The 21,261-nt window shown below is 36.7% G+C and overlaps 2 protein-coding genes across 3 annotated transcripts in view; one reads left to right on the top strand and one right to left on the bottom strand.

The window, feature by feature from the left end:
- LOC148954369 (uncharacterized) overlaps positions 1–6,795 on the top strand; it is an 89,831-nt gene extending 83,036 nt beyond the window's left edge. The window contains exon 2 of the mRNA XM_089087064.1: positions 5,797–6,795. Coding sequence (XP_088943190.1) covers positions 5,797–6,357 — 561 coding nt within the window. The 3' untranslated portion in view covers positions 6,358–6,795. The remainder of the gene's footprint in view (positions 1–5,796) is intronic.
- Positions 6,796–9,973: 3,178 nt separating this feature from the next.
- The window catches only part of mwh (multiple wing hairs), a 194,735-nt gene continuing 183,447 nt past the window's right edge, over positions 9,974–21,261 (bottom strand). For both annotated transcript variants that reach the window (XM_089087066.1, XM_089087067.1), the window contains 2 exons: positions 16,408–16,566; positions 9,974–11,261 (listed from right to left, as the gene is read on the bottom strand). In XM_089087066.1, the coding sequence (XP_088943192.1) occupies positions 10,053–11,261; positions 16,408–16,566 (1,368 nt within the window). In that variant the 3' untranslated portion in view covers positions 9,974–10,052. The remainder of the gene's footprint in view (positions 11,262–16,407; positions 16,567–21,261) is intronic.

A 21,261-nucleotide genomic window follows, 5' to 3' on the forward strand; every position in this document is an offset into this window, starting at 1 on the left:
TCGTTTCTGTGTGTTTTTCCTCTCTGTGTGTGATTCGTCTCTTTGCGTCTGTCGTCTCTGTGTGTTTGTCCTCTCTGTGTGTGAGTGGTCTCTGTGTGTGTGTGTGTGTGTGTCATCTCTGTGACTGTGTCCTCTCTGTGTGTGTTTTGTATCTGTGTGTGTGTGTTGTCTCTGTGTGTTTGTCGTCTATGTGTGCGTGGCGTCTCTCTATGTGTTGTCGTCTCTGTGTGCGTGTCATCTCTCTATGTGTTGTCGTCTCTGTGTGTGTGTCGTCTCTGCGTCTGTGGTGTCTCTATGCGTGTGTGTCGTCTCTGTGTGTGTGTGTGTTGTTTCTGTGTGTTTGTCGTCTCTGTGTGTGTGTGTGTCATCTCTATGTGTAAGTCCCCACTTTGAGTGTGTCGTCTCTGTGTGTGTGTGTCGTCTCTGTGTGGATGCTGTCTCTGTGTGTGTGTTGTCTCTATGTGTATGTCGTCTCTATGTGTGTTTCGTATCTGTGTGTGTGTGTGACGTCTCTTTGCGTGTGTCGTCTCTCGGTGTGTTTGTCATTTCTGTGTGTGTGTATCGTCTATTTGTGTGTGTTGACTCTCTGTTTGTGTGTATCATCTCTGTGCATGTGTCGTCTCTATGTGTCGTTTCTGTGTGTTTGTCCTCTCTGTGTGTGATTCGTCTCTTTGTGTCTGTCGTCTCTGTGTGTTTGTCCTCTCTGTGTGTCGTTCGTCTCTTTGTGTCTGTCATCTCTGTGTGTTTGTCCTCTCTGTGTGTGAGTGGACTCTCTCTGTGTGTGTCGTCTCTGTGCATGTGCCGTCTCTGTGGGTGTTTCATATCTGTGTGTGTGTTGTCTCTGTGTGTTTGTCGTCTCTGTATGCGTGTCGTCTCTATGTGTTTCGTATCTGTGTGTGTGTGTGTCGTCTCTGTGTGTGTGTGTCGTCTCTGTGTGGATATTGTCTCTGTGTGTGTTGTCTCTATGTGTGCGTCGTCTCTCCGTGTGTTTCGTATCTTTGCGTGTGTGACGTCTCTTTGTATGTGTCGTCTCTTTGTGTGTTTTTCATTTCTGTGTGTGTGTCTCGTCTCTGTGTGTGTGTTGACTCTGTGTGTGTGTGTATCGTGTCTGTGAATGTGTCATCTCTATGTGGCGTTTCTGTGTGTTTGTCCTCTCTGTGTGTGATTAGTCTCTTTGTGTCTGTGTGTGTGTGTGTCGTTTCTGTGTGTTTGTCCTCTCTGTGTGTGATTAGTCCCTTTGTGCCTGTCGTCTCTGTGTGTTTGTCCTCTCTGTGTGTGAGTGGACTCTGTGTGTGTTTCGTCTCTTTGTGTGTTTCGTGTCTGTGTTGTCTCTGTGTGTGTGTCGTCTCTGTGTGTGTGTGTCGTCGCTATGTGTGTCGTCTCTGTGTGTTTGTTCTCTCTGTGTGTATCGTCTCTATGTGTGTTTCGTCTCTGTGTGTGTGTGTCATCTGTGTGTGTGTGTCGTGTCTGTGTGTGTGTCGTCTCTGTGTGTGTGTGTGTGTCGTCTTAGTGCTTGTGTCTTTGCTATGTGTGTGTCGTCTCTGTATGTGTGTTGTCTTTGTGTTCAATAGTCATTTTTTGGTCTTGATTTCACCTCTTAACTTAAACAGCGAGGCATTCAATAGTCGTTCCTTTCAATGCTATTAAAAAACAGTACCATTGTTGCATCTGTGACCGAAAAAAGTCATCGCGCCATCCCCCAAAAAATACTATTCAGACATTTTTTGTTAAAACTAATTCCCCCCTCAAGACAATCCCATTCCTGTCGACTTTTGGAAGGTGTTTCTTCATTTTTCGATAATCAGACAATTTTCTCAAACCCATAGCTTTTGACTGGCAGCACTAAAGTTAATGAATCCTAAATCTTTTTGGAAACAACCTCTATTTTCTGTCCGTTTTTAAGTTTTGATGTTGCTCCTTACTTTCAGTTGAAGAAACTTTTTTTATAATTTAATTTCTGATCGCAGGGTGCTGGCCACGGTTGAAGTTGTTTTCATGTAAAAATACCCTCCACCTCTTCTATGGAAAATTCTACCCTCATGACAATCCCATTCCTGTTGGCGTGTGAAAGGTGTTTCTACATTTTTCGATAATCAGACAATTTTTTCAAACCAATTGCTTATGACTGATAGCGCTAAAGTTAAAGAATCCTAAATCTTTTTGAAACGACCTCTATTTTCTGTCCATTTTTAAGTTTTAATGTTGCTCCTTACTTTCAGTTGCAGAACCTTTTTTTTGTAATTTAATTTCTGATCGCGGGGGTGGGGGGTGGTGGGGATGGGCACAGTTGAAGTTGTTTTCACGTAAAAATGCCCTCCACCTCTTCTATGGAAAATTCCCCCCTCAAGACAATCCCATTCCCGAGGTAAAAGTTTGAATCAAACACTTTTAGGATATCGAATGTGCTTACTGAAAAACTACTGTATTAAAAAAAAAATTAATTAAATTTATCATACGACCTAAATTATTTCATCAGATACGCCAGCACTTATAAATGATCCTTTTGAAATTCTGCTAACAACATCGATGCTCAAGGTAAAAGTTTTAATCAGACACTTTTAGGATATCGAGTGTTCTTACTACAAAAATACTTCATTAAAAAAAAAAATTAAATTTATCTGAAAAGCTGAATTATTTCACTAGTTTTATTTTGCAAGATATCTCTAAAGCCAATCAAGATTAAAAAATGTCTTCAAAGTCAAGGCTACAAGAAAAAAAAAAGTTCTGGATATTTTTTTGTCAGTTTGTAGTTTACGCACTAATATCAATATCACTAACGATTCTATTTGAACTTTCTCCAAGTTGATCAAATTGGTCTCTAAAGGGTTCATGATAAAAAAAAAATAGCGCACGCCATGCTGAATGTGCTTTTCAAAAACTTATCTGGTCGAAAAAATGTTTGTTATCCTTAATGATTTCCAAAGATGTAAGAAAACTATGGAGAATACAATTCTCTGGTTCAAATCTGAAACTTTAGTCTATTTTTGGATCGAAAAATAAAACTATTCCGATAAAATCTGAGCTAATAAGGGTTTCTGACCGTAAACTCTAGTTTCTTGTAAGAAAATTATAGAAAATACATCTCGCTGGGTCAAATTTGAACCTTTGGTTATGAAAAAGCCAAGCTTTGGAACGAAATAAGCTATTTTAAAATGTATAAGAATTATTTATTTAACAGAAATCCTCGCTTTTTTGAATGGGCAAAGCGTTTAGAATTACACAAATCCTTGTCTTAATCATCAGCCTTTTGTTTTCATAACTCATATAAGAGACGTTTAAACTCTGACTTCAAAAGAGACTCTCCTTAATTATAAACACATGTGGTTTTTAAAGTAGAAAAAAAAATTTCTTATAATTGGGAAAAAGAGGCATTTTTTTTTATGAACGAAATAGCTAAAAGTAAGGAATTATGCTCGTAACACAACAGTGGATGAGAGTTGTCTTCATAACTCAGATAAGACACGTTTAAACTCTGACTTCAAAAGGGACTCTCCGTAATTATAAACACATGTGGTTTTTAGACTGGAAAAAAGATTTTCTGATAATTGGGAAAAAGGGGCATTTTTTTTTATGAACGAAATAGCTAAAAGTAAGGAATTATGGTCGTAACATGGCAGTGGATGAGAGAGTTTTTGTTTTATATAATAGAAAAAAACCTACTTAGCGTGTTCTATCGAATATACTTTTGTATGGTTGTTTTATTGTTGGGGGTGGGGGGAGGGGGGCTAAGTCCCCCTGAAATTTGAATTTACTAGTAAAACGATTTTTTTTTTGGAAATAAAGAATGAAAGTGTACTCACATTGAAAATAGAAATATCCATTGTTTCAGAGTTAATAAAATCCAGTGTAATATGCTCAATATACTAAAACATAATGAAAATTAAATTCCAATGCATGAATGTTTTATACGGAATTTCAATGACGAATTGTTAAGCAGCTCTCTGATTGGCTGCCTAAAAAACAGGTGTCAGCTCGAAAAAAAAACCCACTCTGGTTGAAAAAAAAACTTAGAGTTGAAACAAATGAGTGCGGGGAATCACCCATTCATACTGTTATCTTTTTTGCAATGTTTAGGAACAGGCGGGGAATCCCCACTCGTTTGGAATGGTACCAACGGGACATAAGCAAATAGCACATAGTTTCATAACGTGTTTAATCACGTGTAGAGGTCCCATAGAAAAACAATGGAAGGAACATAGAATAGCATGGTAATTCGTATAGCTTCTATAGAAATGTAAGGCCATGTGAGAGGATACTCACTCTCTTTGAAAAGGTGTAGAGGCGCGAAAGAATAACATGGAGATTGCTATAGCTTTATGCAAAATGGTACCTCTTACCCTACTGTTTAGAAGGAAAATGAAAATACTAATAATATACGGTAAAATGTTGCTATTTTGGCTAGTTTAGAAGGAGAATGTTCCATCATGGCTACTAAAAACCCTTGAAAATACTAATAATATAGGCTAAAATGTTGCTATTTTAGCTAGTTTAGAAGGAGAATGCTCCATCAAGGCTATCAAAAACCCTTGGAAATACTAATAATATAGGGTAAAATGTTGCTATTTTAGCTAGTTTAGAAGGAGAATGCTCCATCAAGGCTACCAAAACCCTTGGAAATACTATTAGTATAGGGTAAAATGTTGCTATTGTAGCTAGTTTAGAAGTAAAATGCTCAAAAAAGAAAAAAAAATGGGGGAATGGAACCCAAAAAGTTGGAGGGAGGTCTTAACAGTTAAGACTTAACTGTTACGCGTTTTTAACTCTTTTATCCCTTTCATACAATCCAATTAAAAAATATGAATAAGCAATGTCCCATTTTATAAGCAATGTCCCATGGACAAATTGTGTCAGCAGATAATACCAGTTTCGACAACATCCTGTTACATAAATTCATGGTAAATTCATTGGAGGTCAAGTGATGTCACATGTCCCGGTAGTAATCTAACCCTGTCATTGACCTATAAAGAGGTGTGTAATCTTGTTCGTCCAAGTTGTTCGTACAGTATGTAAATATGGGTCCCTGACCTAGAAAGAGGTGTGTAATCTTGTGATATAACAGTTACGTAAATTCACTGCTGAAATTTCAGGGATATTAGTTGCGTCACTCCCGTTAGTATTTCTAGCTATGTCATTGGTTTAGAAAGAGGATGTGATCTTGTTCATCCACGGATTCTAGTCCTCTGATTGGTCTAGAAATAAGACTTTAACCATGGACATTAAATCTCGTCCAGACTTTTACTAAGGACATTAAATCTCGTCCAGGCTTTTACGAAGGACATTAAATCTCGTCCTGTATCTTCTGGGCCCCTCCTACTGTAAATGTGTGATGAAATATTATGATTATAAAAATATTACAAGCAATCATTTATGAGTAAATCAGTTAATTTTCACTTACTCACTTGCTAATAAATGAATTCAAATAGATCTCTCGATGCTCAAAAGGGGGGGGGGGGACCATTCCTTAGGACACCTAGACATTTTAATTTTTCTCTTTTCATTTTTATTTATTTATTGTTTTACGTTGTTGATAGCGATGTATATATCAGGTTTTTTTTGAAGGGTGTATAGCCTAAACAAGTTTGCTTCTGGTGGTTGATTTATTTATTTGTTTGATTGAAATAAAAACCCTTATATTATTATTATGCAAAGTTTTGAAGTATTGGGGAGAAAATAGAACGTTTTTGGCTTTTTCTTTCTGCAAAATACCAATGTTCACTTTATATTTGAAGTCCCCCAAAAAACAAAAAAATGTCTATGCCTGTGATCATCTGATGATACTAATGAACTCTATTCTAGGTCAGTTTCTTGATTGCAATGGTTTTTGCCCCAAACGTACTAGAGATAAATGCTGACAGAGACTGGCCCAGTCAACGACAGAGACACTATATACTGAATTCCGGAGTATTAAAACAAGACTTGACCCAAGAAGATGGCTCAAGCTCTTCATCTTCAAGTGAGGCTGAATCAAAGATTGGAGAAACAAGAATACCGATCCTAGAGTATTGGAAAAGGCCCAAAGCCAATCTGCCAATGCAAATAAATAGATTAAAGACTTCAAGCTGGGAAAATAAATTAGGCAGTCCATATGCAAGAAATACGAATAATAGTTTTGTAGGAAAGCCAAAAACTGCGGGTATAAAAAGTGTAGTTAACAGTTCTCATTTAAGATTAAGCGGTAATAAAGGAGGACTTTCAAAAATGAGAAGAAGACCAATTTTTGGATCTAAGCCAGTTCCATATGCTAGAAATTTATACCGAAAAATTGAGCCAACAAAAAAATCCAAACCCAGATCGAAAAATCCAGACTTTAACCATGCAGAAGTATATCAAGAACTATATGGTGAACTCTATGGTTGATCCAAATTTTAGTTTAAAAAAAGATTTTAATATAATGGTGTTGGCCACTCGACAAGTTTCACTGTGTTCTACTGTGTTTATCATCTTAGTTTTTCTTACCGAGAAATCCGGAGTTTAATCAAGCTAATTTATATTACGAGCAATATGGTGTACTGTATGGCCCATAAATTTTAGTTTCAAAATAGGTATAAATATAATGTTGTTGCTCACTTGACACATTTTCAGTTTTTTACCAAAAAATCTAGAGTTCTTCCAGGCTATCCAGGCATCGGTATACATGGCGAAATGTAACTTCAGTCTTGAAAAAGGAATTGACTAATACAATGGTGTTGGTTGCTTGACAAATTTTCAGATTTTAAATTTCTTATTGAGTTTTTATCCTATAAATTTGACTTCAAAATTCAAATAAAACTATGTCCTTTTCATTTGTTTGTTTTAAAGTGAATTTCAAAAGATATGTGTGTTATATCATCTTGCATATGAAAATGCAGTTTTTTTAGTAAATTACGTTTTATTTTAATATTATCTTTTTTTACTTAAAAAAATACATAGACATAAAAACTAGTTTCCAGAATAGCCCTTAAACAATTCCCTATTATGTTTCAACACCCCGGTAGTGACGAAGAAAAAATACGGACAAGAAGAAAATATAGAGACTTGTGATTTTCCTTGTTGCCCCAGGTGGAGGAATGTAATTCCTTTACATGGAATTTTCGGCTATTGTGATTCCAATGATCCAAATTGTATTTGGAGCGAAAACTATTTTTTAGGGTTATCAGGCTGTTCTTTGAATTTCCCATTAATTTGTTTTGCAATAAGATTCATATATTAAGATTAATCGAAATAATATTTACCATTCCTGAATTAGTTTCAAATGGTAATTCTTCTCCTCACCTGACAGTTTTTTTTCAAAACAGGTTTTTTTCTGTTATTAAATAAAAAACAAAAACAAGTTTTTTCAACTGAAAATAAGGGGCAACATTAAAACTTAAAACGAACAGAAATTATTACGTACATAAGGGGGTTCGCCCCCTCGTCAATACCTCGCTCTTTAAGCTAAATTTAAAAATTAGGTAAAAATATTTAATAATTACCACAGATTAAAAATTGCATTTTAATTAGAATAAATACTCTTTTGAAAGTACAAAATATTACTTTAGCGTAAAGAGCGAGGTATTGACCAGATTCTATGACATTAACGGGTGTCTCCCCCCTTTTTCAAAAATCAAGCACATTTTCTCAGGCTTGTAACTTTTGATGTGTAAGACTAAACTTGATGAAACTTATATATTTGACATCAGCATAAAAATCCAATTCTTTTGATGTATCTATTGGTATAAAAATTCTGTTCTTTCGAGTTTTCGCCGAGTTTAAGCCGGGTCGTCCCTTACTTACGGTTCGTTACCAAGAACTCTTTGACTGTGAGCAAGAGTTCTTTTTAATATATTAAGGCGTACTGTTCAACTATGGTTTCTTATATATTTTTTCCAAACCGGAGCATGAGCCTCCGAATTACATGTTTTCTTGGCAATAAAATTATATTTTTTCGACGTACGATTTGTTTATCAAACAAATGGCGTTTGATTGAAGAAAATTGAAATTTTAAATCTTACCACTCTGAAATTCTTAAAAAAGTTGAGTTTCTTCACATAAAAAGAGTTTCAATATTAAAAATTCGAAAACTAAGAAATCTAAATTGCTAGAAAATGAAAACTTGTTGAACTAAAGAATGAAGGACTACGTACTTGAATAAATCTGAAATTTAACGTCTTAGAAGTCCGAACTTCTTAAGAAAACTGGGATTCTTGACATAAGAAGAATTTCGCAATCAAAATCCAAAACTAAGGATTCGAAATTGTTGAAAAGTGAATCTTTGCAATTCACTTTATATTGTAATGCAATATAAAGGGTTTGCTTAAAGAAATCAGAAATTTGAATTTTTAGAAGTCTAAAACTCTTCTGAAAACGGAATTGCTAACATAAAAAAGGTTTCGCTATTAAAATTTGGTATTCTTAGTTTCGGAGAATTATAACAGCAAAACTGTGTTTATGTCATGGATCTCAATTTTCTTAAACATTTCGAACTTCTAAGAATTTAATTTCTCTCAAGAAATGTTGATTCCTGAACTCTGGAGGAGGAAGGGAGAGATGATTGGTTTTTTTTTTATGTATTATTTTTTCCATTTAAGTTCTGGGTTATTAACAATTATTCAGAAAAACTGGTGCAAATAATAACTCTATGTTTCTTCAGCTCTTTTGAGAAACGATGTTTGATGGAAAAGCGGATCGAACTAACGACACCAGTTCTGGGACGGCAGCACTCTATGCAGATACCTAACCAAAACTTTTCCTCATTACAATCCTCAACAAGAGATGCATTCTTGGACAAGCCCTTGAATTGGGATCCGATTCGAGCTTTAGTGCCAGGGAATAACTAGAATAGAATTTCATTCAAAAACTTCTTTCACAGCATGGTTGCCGAACTTGAATTTCGTGTCAAAAATAGCACTAGTAAATATATGTATCGTAACGAGAAGTTTTGTCATCACTGGAAATGAATCAGGTGAATTTGACCTTCACGCCAAACATATTCAATTGTATAAAATACATAAACAAAATGAGTCAAAACTTAGTTTAAAGAAAAAGAAAAAGAAAACACCAACAAGAAAAAAAAACCATAAAATGAATGACTAGTTTTCCTGGCTATTGTAAAATTCAAAAAAAAAACTGGAACAAAACTCTTGCGATATTTTTCATGTTTAGCAGGAACGGGAGTCAATGTGGGCACATTTTGGGTCTTTATACGGGACGGTCTGTTGCGGGCGGGAAGATAGGGTTCGGGGATGATGGAAGGTAATCGGGGAACAGACAGGGTCTTGGTACCGAAACAAAGGTACCAAGAACTACTTTTTTACTTGTAATAAGGCGTAGGAAATAAGTGACACATCCATATATACTTTCAGACTAGTTTCATCGATTGAGCACCGAACTGAATATAGATTATATAGAACTGGATATATATATATATATATATATATATATATATATATATATATATATATATATATATATATATATATATATATATATATATATATATATATATATATATATATATATATATATATATATATATATATATATATATATATATATATATATATATATATATATATATATTTATCTATGCAATGTCGTACGGATGCACCTCTAGTAATTAGTCTGGTGCAAAGTGCAGCGGGGATCCCCTCTGCTAATGTAGTTCTAGAAATTTAAGAAATTATGTAAAACTTAAGGACTTCATCTTAAAGCGATAAGGGTAATTGTGTACTCTCGTTGGCTCGATATAAACAAAAACCTAAGAAAAATGGGTTTGTTTTGCAAAGAGACATTCGAAATTCAATATTCGAAGTTCAAAAAGTTCAATACAGACCAGATTTCGTGTCAAACAATCTTGGATTTTTAGTTCTAAAAAAATATGAATCCCACCACTCTCACTCCCAAACTCCCACCCAACCACTCTCATAACCACCTTTGTCAGTCAAAAGCAGCTGCAGAAAAAACAAAGATAAAATGTTAACTATCCATTAACTTGACAGATTTTGTCTATTAAATATTATGGTTTATTTTTGTATAATTTAATAAATTTTATGTATAAAAATTAACAAACGTAGCACAAGGTCAAAACAAACCGTTTAATAAAGACCGGAGGTAGTTTCAAACAATCTTGGATTTTTGGTTTTGAAGAACCCCTCCGTGCAAAACTCTGATTGCGAATGAATATGGTCTTTATTCAGGCTTTTTGGCTGAACATTGCATTTTAAAAAGCCCAGGCGAGCTCTTGCACATTGGTATTTGCTTCCCTCAAATCGTTTCAGTTGACAATTTGATTTTGCATGGTCATAATTTTTCATGTCAGAAGAAATGGGTATAGCTTGAACGAGTAAACTTTCAAAGCTCCTAGATCTCCTGCTTTCTTCCCTCCTTCCCTTTTGCTCCAGCTCATAGTTAATTATTTGGGTACTTCTTCGATAACCTTTTGCTGGCTTATCATTTGAACCCGAATATTCGGTAAAATTGCGGTATCGAGATGAATCGTCTTTTTGCAAATAAAAGTCAGGAATTTGCTTTAAAAAGCTACTACAAACTTTTTTGACAGGTTTGCCAAAATCTTTACCATTGTCACTGTCACTTTCGGAACGATCAAAATTAGAGCCATAATTTTGACTTATTTTACGGCCAAAGCTTGATTTGAACCTTGGCGTGTGGTTCAAAATCCCCTGAAATCCATCGGTCTCACTTTCCTCATAAGTTATGTTCAAATCGACATGATTAAATTCTGGGTTACGTTTTGGCGGTTGGGGAAACCTTGTCGGCACAATTTTTAATTCATCTGATTCTCTGTCAGGACTTGCACGATCTTCAAACCGATTTTCGTCTTTTGTTTCCGAGCTATTTTCAGATTCATCAATTACGATATCTGAGAGCTCTTGAAGAACCTCATCAATTGTCGTATCGTCATCTAAACGATTATGAATATTCGTCGGTATAATCAAGCTGGAATGGGTGGTTTCGTAAACATGATCAGAATCAATTTTATTATATTTATTTTCAATATATATTTCATCTTCACCACGTATTGATTCAGTTATATTTGTAGAGTTTTGGTCAAGTTTTTCAAAACCATCAGATAATGAACTCAATGAAACACTTGGAGAATCATGATTGGTTACTTGATTATTCGTCACTTTAATCACAATCGATCCAGAAGGCAAGTCGTAAGCGGGTGGCAAGCAGTCTTCAAGGTGGCTTCTAAGACGGACATTTTCCGATTCAAGTTCACTGATTCTCTTGCGTAGACTTGACTCAAGAGTTGAGAAAATGTTCTTCTCATCTTCGAGTCTCTAAAAAATGGGTTGGAATAAATTAACAAAAATGCAAAAAGCCTAAAAATACAGGAACAAAAATGGCAAAAAAAGAATATTCAGGCCAAAATTCTAGAATTTTCTTAAGGGTACCTTCGATATACCTCAAGGAATATCTCCCACCAACCCCTAATATTCAGTTAACTGGATTAAGCTATGAATATTGATTATTTTAACCAAATATTCATTTGTTTTCTTATCTTTCATATTGAGCACAAGTCAAAGGAAAGAACACTAAACAGAAATAGGAACATAATTAATCAAAGGTACTGGCTTGCAGAATTAAAGGCTGAAACTATTTACCTTTTGGCACCCATTTTATATTATTTTTTATATTTTGATAATGAGTAAATTGAACTCAGGCAAAATGCCCAAATAAGTAATATGAGGGTTCTAGAATCAACATGTAATAACTAGAAATATTTTGTGCTATATTACATGAAAGCAAATCTTCGGAGGAAGGCTCAGGGACCGGGCTAATTTCATTTGTTATTGAGATCAAATCAGCAAATTAAGGACTATTTTCCAGATAACAGCATTACTGAGTGTATCAAACATTTTTGAAGCATCCAGAAACATAGTGGCAGCAGATTCGTTCATATAAAATGCAAACTTGACATGCTCAGTAACGCTGAACTCATGATTTTTCCTGAAACTAAATTATGGTACGGAACTAAAAAAAAAAGAAAAAAAGACATAAAGGCAGTAGTTTGGTTCATATTGAATATAATTAATACCAACTAAGACTGCTCAAGCCAATGATTTTTCTAAAATGAAATTGCGGGACTAAAAAAAAATTTATTTAATAAAAGTTTCTCTTTATGTTTTGGAATAGCTACTCAGACCTTTCATGGAAAAAGTGGTTCTATTGCACTTCAATCCTCGTTTAACTCAACCCCATTCAACTGAGCTCATTTAACTATATCCGTGTTCAACCTAACCCCTCGTTTCATTCAACCTTGTTCAACTCAACACCATTGAACTCCAGCCCCATGTAACTCAGCTTTTGTTCAACTCAACTCGCACGGTATTCAGCTGCACAGGGAAAGAAGGGGGACGGGGTCAATTTGAATGGAGGTTGAGTTAAAGGGGAGTTACCTTGAAAGGCAGATAAAATGAGAGAGAGGTGACTTGAACGAAAATTGAATTACACACACACCCAACAAGTTAATATAAAATCTCATTAATAGAAAAAAAGGTTTTCATATGAAATTAAAAAAAGTGGCACTAAATTTAAAGTCAGCAAAAATTAAAATAAGTAGGAGGGGAATACCTCCCATTTAAGTTCCTTGCATCAAACTTTTTCTTTTTTTTTTTAATGAACATATTATGATAATGATGGTGGTAAATAGATGAATTTTTTCCCAAGTAAAATTATCAACTCGAACATTTTCGAATATTATAGGTAAATGAAACACTTAAAATTACCAGCTGGCCATATTCATTAAATATGAAAATGTTCAAATCAAAGGACAACTTAAAATTTAGCTAAAAGAAAAAAACAACAAAATAACAAAACAATTGATTGCAGTGGAAAGTCACCTCCGGGCCAACACCGTGGGGCAAAAATGTGTTAGTATCTTGGCTATGTTCACCTAGACTGCAGCCACTCCTTGAACACATTGTAAAAAGCACGTTTTTTTATTACAGGCTTCGCAGGTGATGATATGCCGCTAGTCCTGGTAATTACGTCATTTTCCAACCCTGAGGTACTTGTTATACCTTCTCTTGAACGCGTCAAGGGAAGGATTTTCCGGGATTACCTCTGCTGGCAAGCTATTCCATGTGGCGATCAATCGTCGGGCGAAACTCATTTTCAGATATTCTTGGCGGGGAGTACCCTGCTCAAGGTAGACCTGACGAGCTTTACTTCAGTGAGTTGATCGCAAGGGCTTTGCTCTGTCAGGAACAAGCTTTGATAGCTCCTCTGATGGAGGGTTATACATGTATTTGTAGAAAACCGACATGGAAGCCACGTCGGAGCGTTCCTGGATCAACTATGGGGTCTTAGCTATCGTGTTGCTAGAGATTGCTGCACGAACTGCTCGATTTTAAATACCTTGGAGTGGAGCGATGCGGCTTTTTGGTGCAACAGCAAAGAGAGGACATGCATATTCCATGACAGATCTGATGCACGAAATGAATAGTGGCAGAATAGACTCATTGGGGAGGAGACTTTTGTATCTTAGGAAAACTCCTATATTGCTTGAGTAGGAGGATCTAATTTTACTGACATGCTCAGTCCATGAAAGATCCGAAGAGAGGTTAACTCCAAGTAGGCGTAGTTTATCAACTCGTGTTATTGCCTTTCCTTTGAAGAAGATATCAGGATGACCCCTCATATTACGCACCTTAGAAATTAGGAGCTCTTCCGTTCTTGATGCGTTAAAACTGACAAGCCACGCATCTGCCCACTTCTCAATTCTCTCCAGGTCAGTCTGAAGCTCCTTGCGGGGTTCGCTGGGATCTTCGTCCTTAGCAATTGATGTTTTTGTTGTCGTGTCATCAGCCAAGTGGTGAAGTCTCTTCACAAGGTTGTCCCCTATGTCGTTTATTAACACCAAAAAAAGACTTGGCCTCAGAATACTTCCTTTGGGGTGCTGCTGATAAGATTGGGTGTACCTTTGATATGAAGCCGTCGAGGACAACCTGCAATGAACGTTGACGAAAAAAGTCAGAAAGCATCTCAAAGAGCCGATCATCAACTCCATAGGCTTTCAGTTTACAAAGAAGTCCCTTATGCAATACACAATCAAAGGCTTTTACGATGTCAAAGGAGAGAAGGCGAATATCGTGCCCCTAAGAAAGGGGCTCAATCTACTCTTGATACTGCGCAAACAGACAGTTTGATGTAGATCATTTTCTGCAAAACAGTATTGCGTACCTGCCAACCACATATGTGACTCGAGGTATTATTAAAGGGTTTTATTAATGACGCTTTTATAAACTTTACCTACGCAGGACATAAGACTTACTGGACGATACGATCCTACAATAGTAAGGTGGGGCTCTGCCTTTGGAACAGGGACCACATGAGCAATTTTCCAGGCTTTCGGGAATGATCCCCCTGCAAAACTTTTTCTGTACTGAGAGACGAGAGGAGCAGCAGGTTCAGGGGCGTATCTTTTGAGGATTAGATTAGGAATCGTGTCAGGTCCTGAAGCTTTGATGAAATCCACCTGGCTTACCGTTCTGAGCACCTTACAAGTTGTTATGTTAACGCTGGTGATTTTCATCTGTTCGTGGTGGAAAGGGGGGAGGGGAGTCTCCAACGTCATCAAGTTGGGAAACCTTTGAAAAGGCTGGTGCAAGAAAATCTGCCCTTTCCTGGCCTGACTGAATTATCGTTGCTTCAACATGCAGCGAGGGAATTGACGTTGTTTTAGATGACGGTAGAGCTTCTTTGACGACCCCCGACCACCACTTTGCAGGGACACTTTTCAATTTGTATACACACTTGTATTTGTAATCGGCTCTAGCTTAACGTGTGCCTTTAACAGACTCGTTCCCAGCTCTAATAAAAACAGTCCAGTCCTCGTCTGCTTCAGTCAAACCCCATTTCTTGTGAGCCTTCTTTATGGTCCTGGTTGTCTTTTTACAACCAGCATTGAACCAAGGCTTATCTCGAGATGAGATTTTTATTGTTTTGATGTGATTAATTGCTCAATTGCCTCTGTAATCACTTTTTCGTAAAGTGCCGCTGTTTTATGTCGGGCTTCTTTTGAAAGTTTGCTCCACGGCTGTTTGCACAGGTGGAGGTATTTTGAGTTTCCACAAGGTATAACTGCCATATGGTCCCTGGCAAAAGGATAACTTTTGACACTAAATAAATCCGAATGATCAGTTAAAAAGATATAAAGCCGGGATGATCCACGAGGGCCAATATAAGTGTCGAATTCAACAAGCTGCTCTAAATCATAAGCAAGACTCAGGTCTACCAGAGCTAAACAAACATCTTCCAGATGTTTGGAGATTTTCACACATGACAGAATGGGAGACCTGATTCATCATAAGCTGAAGGTGGTCCAACTTGGATCGGAGACCACGTATATTGCAGTGGATAAAAGTAAACGTATCCGTAAGAATTGTCTTAGGGGCGCGCATTTGGTCATCTACTGGAAGGAAGTCCGATCAGAGGCTGTTTTTTTTTCGGTTTGAAAACTAGGTATATACCGGCTGAATGGGTAGTTGGCCCAAACAGCGGACAAAAGAACTCCTAAGATAGACTTTTGCCTCATCAGATAAGGAGCGGTTATAAGACATCATACTTAACCTCAGCAAGGGTGGTGGTGACCCCAATAGAGGCAGGAGTCGGCACCTTGCAGTACCTACCACCCTCAAGCTCTGCAAGCAGGGACGCCAACTCTTGAGTGGTTTGCCGGAGCATACCACCCCATACCCAAAACTTGCAGATCATTTTACCAACTATAAACAGCGTTTTGACAGCTCTATTTACTTTTCTGTGATGATAATACCAGAGGTAGTTGAAGACTTTATATAAAATAGGTACCTGAAGTGATCACAGTTCCAATCAGTTGCTTGTCTATAATGTACTTAATCACCATCAGGACTAATCGGCTATTGGCACAATAAATATCGGCTATCGGAACAATGTACTGGCTTCAAATAAAGGTAGTCTTACATATGGTCTAATAAAATTCAAGAAATATTTAGGATCGTGAACTCGAAATTTTACTATTTCTATATATATAGCATTGCGACCTAAGTTTTTACAGCCTCAAAGTGGACGTTCTTACCGATTCACCTACCATTATCCTCACCCACTATTATCCTCCCCCTCCCAAAAATTGCTGTTAGTTGACGATAATTCATGGATATCTTAATGATCAAAAAGGATTAGAAAACAATGCAGGTGAATATAGGCCCCACACGATAAATGATGAATTACCAGTAATTTAATCCGCTATATTATATCATATCAGTAATTTACCTCGTCTAAGATGGATCGGCTTATTAACCATATTTCTGAAGGTTTTGAATGGCACAGATTCTTTGCCATCCACAAAAATTAAAGGAAGCAGATCACTTGAAATATTACTCTAAGGCCCATTGTTCAATATAATAAATAATAAAAAACATTTAAAATAAGAGATGTATTATTTACCACAAGTCTGCTTCTTAGATCTTCAAAATCTTTTTTTAAAGCTGAATTAGTTCCTAGGACTAAACCTAGTCTCTCGGCCATAGTGTCGACGTCAATAACGGCATCACGCCACAGAGATACTTCTTTCCGAAGAAGTATTTCAGTTTCATCGTCGTCACACTAGAGAGATCTCAAAGTTAAACACATTACAAAATAAAATTATAAGACGTGTGAAATATAGACAAATATAAAACATGTGCACAAAAAATAGGTTTAAAGAAGTCAAATTAAATTTGACCAAATATCAAATGCAATAATAGTAAAATAAACTAAAAATAACACAAATATGAAATAAAACAAATGATAAATGTAAAAAATAAGTAAAGCGAAAGTGCAAATACAAATAAACCAACCATAGTTCAAAATAAATTACAATTTAGATGTTAAAATAAAATAAACGATGAAACCGATGTCATATTTCGAAGTCTAAGAGTGATATCTTTTTCCTTTCTTTTTATAAGAATTTTTATCTGAAATTTTCTAACAAGCTTTTGCACTTTCAGTAAACAATTTTAAGTACTATTCCAGGGTCCTAGATTTCTAAAACTATTACAGGTGAAAAACACTGCATCAACCGATATAAAACCAGGGTCGCTAACGCGGCAGGCGAGTAATTTACGACTGAGTCGTCAATAGGTATTAGCTTTCAATGCAATACTACTGCTACTATACTAAAAACTCACTGCAGCAACAATTACCTGAGGCCAACACAGGTGCGCACGTTCTCCCTCCGTACAAATCTATTCAAAGCTTCCCTACTGATACCTTCCCAAGAGTTTTCAATTTCCTTTCAATCATTTCTTACGACCTCGTTCAACCCTATTCGGTAACAACCTGCAGATGGATTGCCGAAAAAGAAGATCTTTGGCAATCTACGCAATGCATCCTATATATCACAATCTTTCTCTCATTATAGCCCTAAATAACAAGATAGTACTAAATGTTTCGCAAGGTTTACTGTTTGAAATACATTCAATCCAAGAGGTGCAAAAATAATCCATAGACATTTTTTTCTGCAAAAAAAAATACCAAATGCTCCGTCTTCAGAAATGTCCAAATTTGAGAACCATAATTGACCACTGCCATCATCAGACATTGCAATCTTGGTTCGTAGGCTTATCTTCCAGTTCTTCCCAACCATTTCCAACCGCGAAACAGCACCCAGAGATTTGGCTATTCTACTTCTAATACGTTTACTGCATCCATCATCTTTACTAATAACACTATCCAAAGAAGTGAAGATATTCACTTGATCAATCTTCCTATTACCCAACGTCACCTCTTCACCTTTATTTGTTCCCAGTCTAGGTGATACAGTCTTGTTGACATTATTTTTCAAACCTATTCTTGCACCCTGAACTCTGAAAACCACCAAAAAATTATTCAATTTTCTAACATTTTCATCACTCAGGTCATCAAGATAATGTATATCTCGGAAAGTTTTACCTTCCCACTTGATTACACTATCTAACATTGCCTTTGCTGTGTTACTTTGGACAAAGTCTATCACAATGATTCACATAAATGGGGAAGAAACGCAACCCTGCTTAACACCTGATCCTGCACGAAAACAGCTACTAAACTCCTTTCCTACATTAACCGCAGCAATAACATTCTCGTATATAGAACCAATCACTCAAACGTATTTATCTGGAATAACGTACTAGGATAGGACATTCACTAAAGCTCTGCTATCGGCTGAATCAATAGCTTGCTTATAATCTATAAAACTGAGGATTAAAGGGTTCTGACAATTCAGGAACATCCCAATTATTAATCTTAGCCTGAAAATTTGGCCAAAGCATCCTCTCTCCTTCCTAAAACCACACTTTTCTTCGCTCAAAACTTTATCTACAGCATCTATAAGTCTAAAAAGTGTCATCATACTATGTGATTTGCTTTCTATAGAAACCAATATAATGCCTCTGTAATTACCACACTTACTTTCATCACCTTTTTTTTTATAAAGGGCTTTAAATAAAGCTTTCCTAAAATCACTGGGTGCTTCCTTTTTTCAAAAATCATACTCAAAAATCCAAAAATTTCTTTTTTCAAAAATCCTTAGAAATTTATCTCAACTTCACAACCACCATATTTCAAAAACTTATTTGTCACACTATCAGCAATTGAGGCCTTATTATTTTTTAATCATTTTAGTTCTGTCTCTAACTCTTTCTCGTAAAATAAATCTTCCTTCGCCTCCGAATTATCACATACGTTTTCATTTTTTCCATCAGTTCCTGTAGCTTTATCATGGTTTAGCATGTTCTCAAAATGTTCTGCCCATCTCTCTTTAATACTTTCCTTATCGCTAGCTGAGGCTCTGTTCCTACTTTTAACTGGGAAAAGTCAAGATTGACTGCTCCCTCTTAATTTTTATAACATTTAAATAAAGATCATACAATATTTTACCATTATGCCATCTGACTGCATTTTCTAGAGCTCCGGCAATTTCACCGTGGCCTCTAGGTCAAACTTCCTTAATTAATGTTTCATGCTTTACTTATATTAAACATTTGCATAGTTTAGACACTCTGGCAACTCTAGATTAGACACTTTAAAACATATTTTACAAAGGATTTTTTTTCCAAAATTATGAATTCGCTCAAATTTCCTTTATCTGGTTGTATTATTCTGAAGTTCAGTAGATTTTCATCCCTCCTTTATTCCTTTTAGATTCGTTTATTTCAAATGCATAAAAAAGAATGATAAAACAGCCTATCGAATCACTATTTGCTCCTAGCACTACCAGTGTAACTATCTGGTGCAGCCTGGACACGGGGCACAGCGCCACCAGTGCCACTACTGATAGAACTACGGTATTGTATCGCGGCCCACGGTCTCTCGTGCACTATTCTGCCACCAATTCCTGATCTAATGGGCTGCCAGGGTCAGCCCTGAAGCTACTAGGACAAGTTCTCTGGCATGAACACTGGTAACGCTATGTGCCCACGATATCGAGCCAAAAATTCTTCTTTTAAAAATATTAATTTCCCCCAGGAAAGATATCCCGAGAAATATACATCCCAGTACTATATATCCCTGATATATTCCAAAAGATGTATCCCAAATCCTGATATATCCCATAAGATATATCCCGGTACCATAACTCTAGTCAATCAAATAAAATATTTCAAACTCTAGGTTAGTCAAAAATAAGTCAAAAGCAGAAAGAATAAGCTAACTTTTTTTTTCAAATCACAACCACAAAAACCAAACTTTCGAATGAAAGTTCAGTTTGGCTAGCCGATACTTACCTCATGCGTCGGTACATCTATTAACAAAAGCTTCTACGGTTTTGCAATCCAAATAACGGGGTTAGGACACCACAAATCCTCCGAGAGATGTTTTCACAACGATCCAATTCTACTCACATGGCTGAATTCAGATCAATTTCTGTTTTGAACTAAATTCTTTATAATTCCTTAACTCTCTATGAGTGGGGAGGAGGGGGGGACTCTATGTACCAACGTATGGGGTAAGTATCGGCTAGCCAAACTAAACTTTCATTTGAAAGTTCAGTTTTGGCGTCGCCATTACCTCATACGTTGGTACATCTATTAACAAAAGCTTAGATTCCAACTGATTTGGTTGTGGGTTCATAAATCAACTAATATAAAAAAATTAGTTTCAAACTCAAATATTCAAATGAATAAACTATAAAACTGTCTGAACCGCAACGAAATGTAGAGCATCGGTCCGATCTTCTATTTCATGAAGGTAGTGTTGTCTGGGAGTAGACCCCAAAGACCGCCCAGCAGCACTCCTTATATCAGTAAGTGGTACTGATTTTGATAGCGCCCATGACGCCGCCATGGATCTTGTGTCGTTTGATTTCCCTTTTCTACACTCTTCTTTTGCTGCATCATATGCCATAGTTATGGCCTTCTTTATCCAATAAGAAATGGTTCCAGCTGCCACCTCTCGTGGTGCTGTTTTAGAAAAGGGAATGAAGAACCTTTTTCTCCCTTTTCTGACCGCCACGTTAGCCGTTGGCTGTACGTAGGCCGATAGTATTCTCACTGGACACAACGCTGGATCTACATCTAGCGCGGGAAGAAGGATAGAAGAAGGTATCTCATGAGGCTTCACGGTTTCGGGTCTAAACGAAGGGAGAAACCTGAGAGTTACTGAATTATCCGAAAATTATGCTGTACTGAAGGACAAGGCATGGATTTCACTCCTTCGACGACCATATGTGATGGCAGTAATGAATACCGTCTTAATAGTAAGATCTCTCATATCAATGTTCCACAAGTCAAGAAATCGTGAAGTTCTAAAATACCTTAGAACAAGGCCAAGATCCCACGCAGGAATATCATGTTGTGTCCGCGGTGACTCGTGCCAAAAATTCTGTATGGTTTTCATCAAACAAGTATCTTTGCTGATATCTGTTCCTGTAGCTAGAGCTAGCATTCCGCGTATTGCTGCTTTATAACCTTCTACCGTTGATGCTGCGAGGTTTCGACCCGTCTTTAGATATATCATGAATTCTGCAACTGCCTGAGTACTGGTTTCGAGAGGATTAATCTTCCTTTCACTACACCAACCCAAGAACACTTGCCATTTTCAATTGTACAATTCAATGGTAGATCGTCGCTGGGCCGGGCAATTGCACGGGCTGATTCCTTAGAAAACCTCTCTTTTCGAGTCCAGGCCCGATATCTTCCAGTCGTGTAAATTTAGAGTCCTTAGTGCTGGGTGGCGAATTCGACCCTACTGGAAGACATCTGACTAATCTTCGAGGGGCATAGGCAAATCTACTAGCAGGTTGAGAGGATTCGTGTACACAGCTTGGAGAGGCCATCGCAGAGC

Source organism: Artemia sp. Qi Xiang Cuo, chromosome 3 (genome assembly GCF_049724085.1).
Source record: "Artemia sp. Qi Xiang Cuo chromosome 3, ASM4972408v1, whole genome shotgun sequence".
Lineage (NCBI taxonomy): Eukaryota > Metazoa > Arthropoda > Branchiopoda > Anostraca > Artemiidae > Artemia > Artemia sp. Qi Xiang Cuo.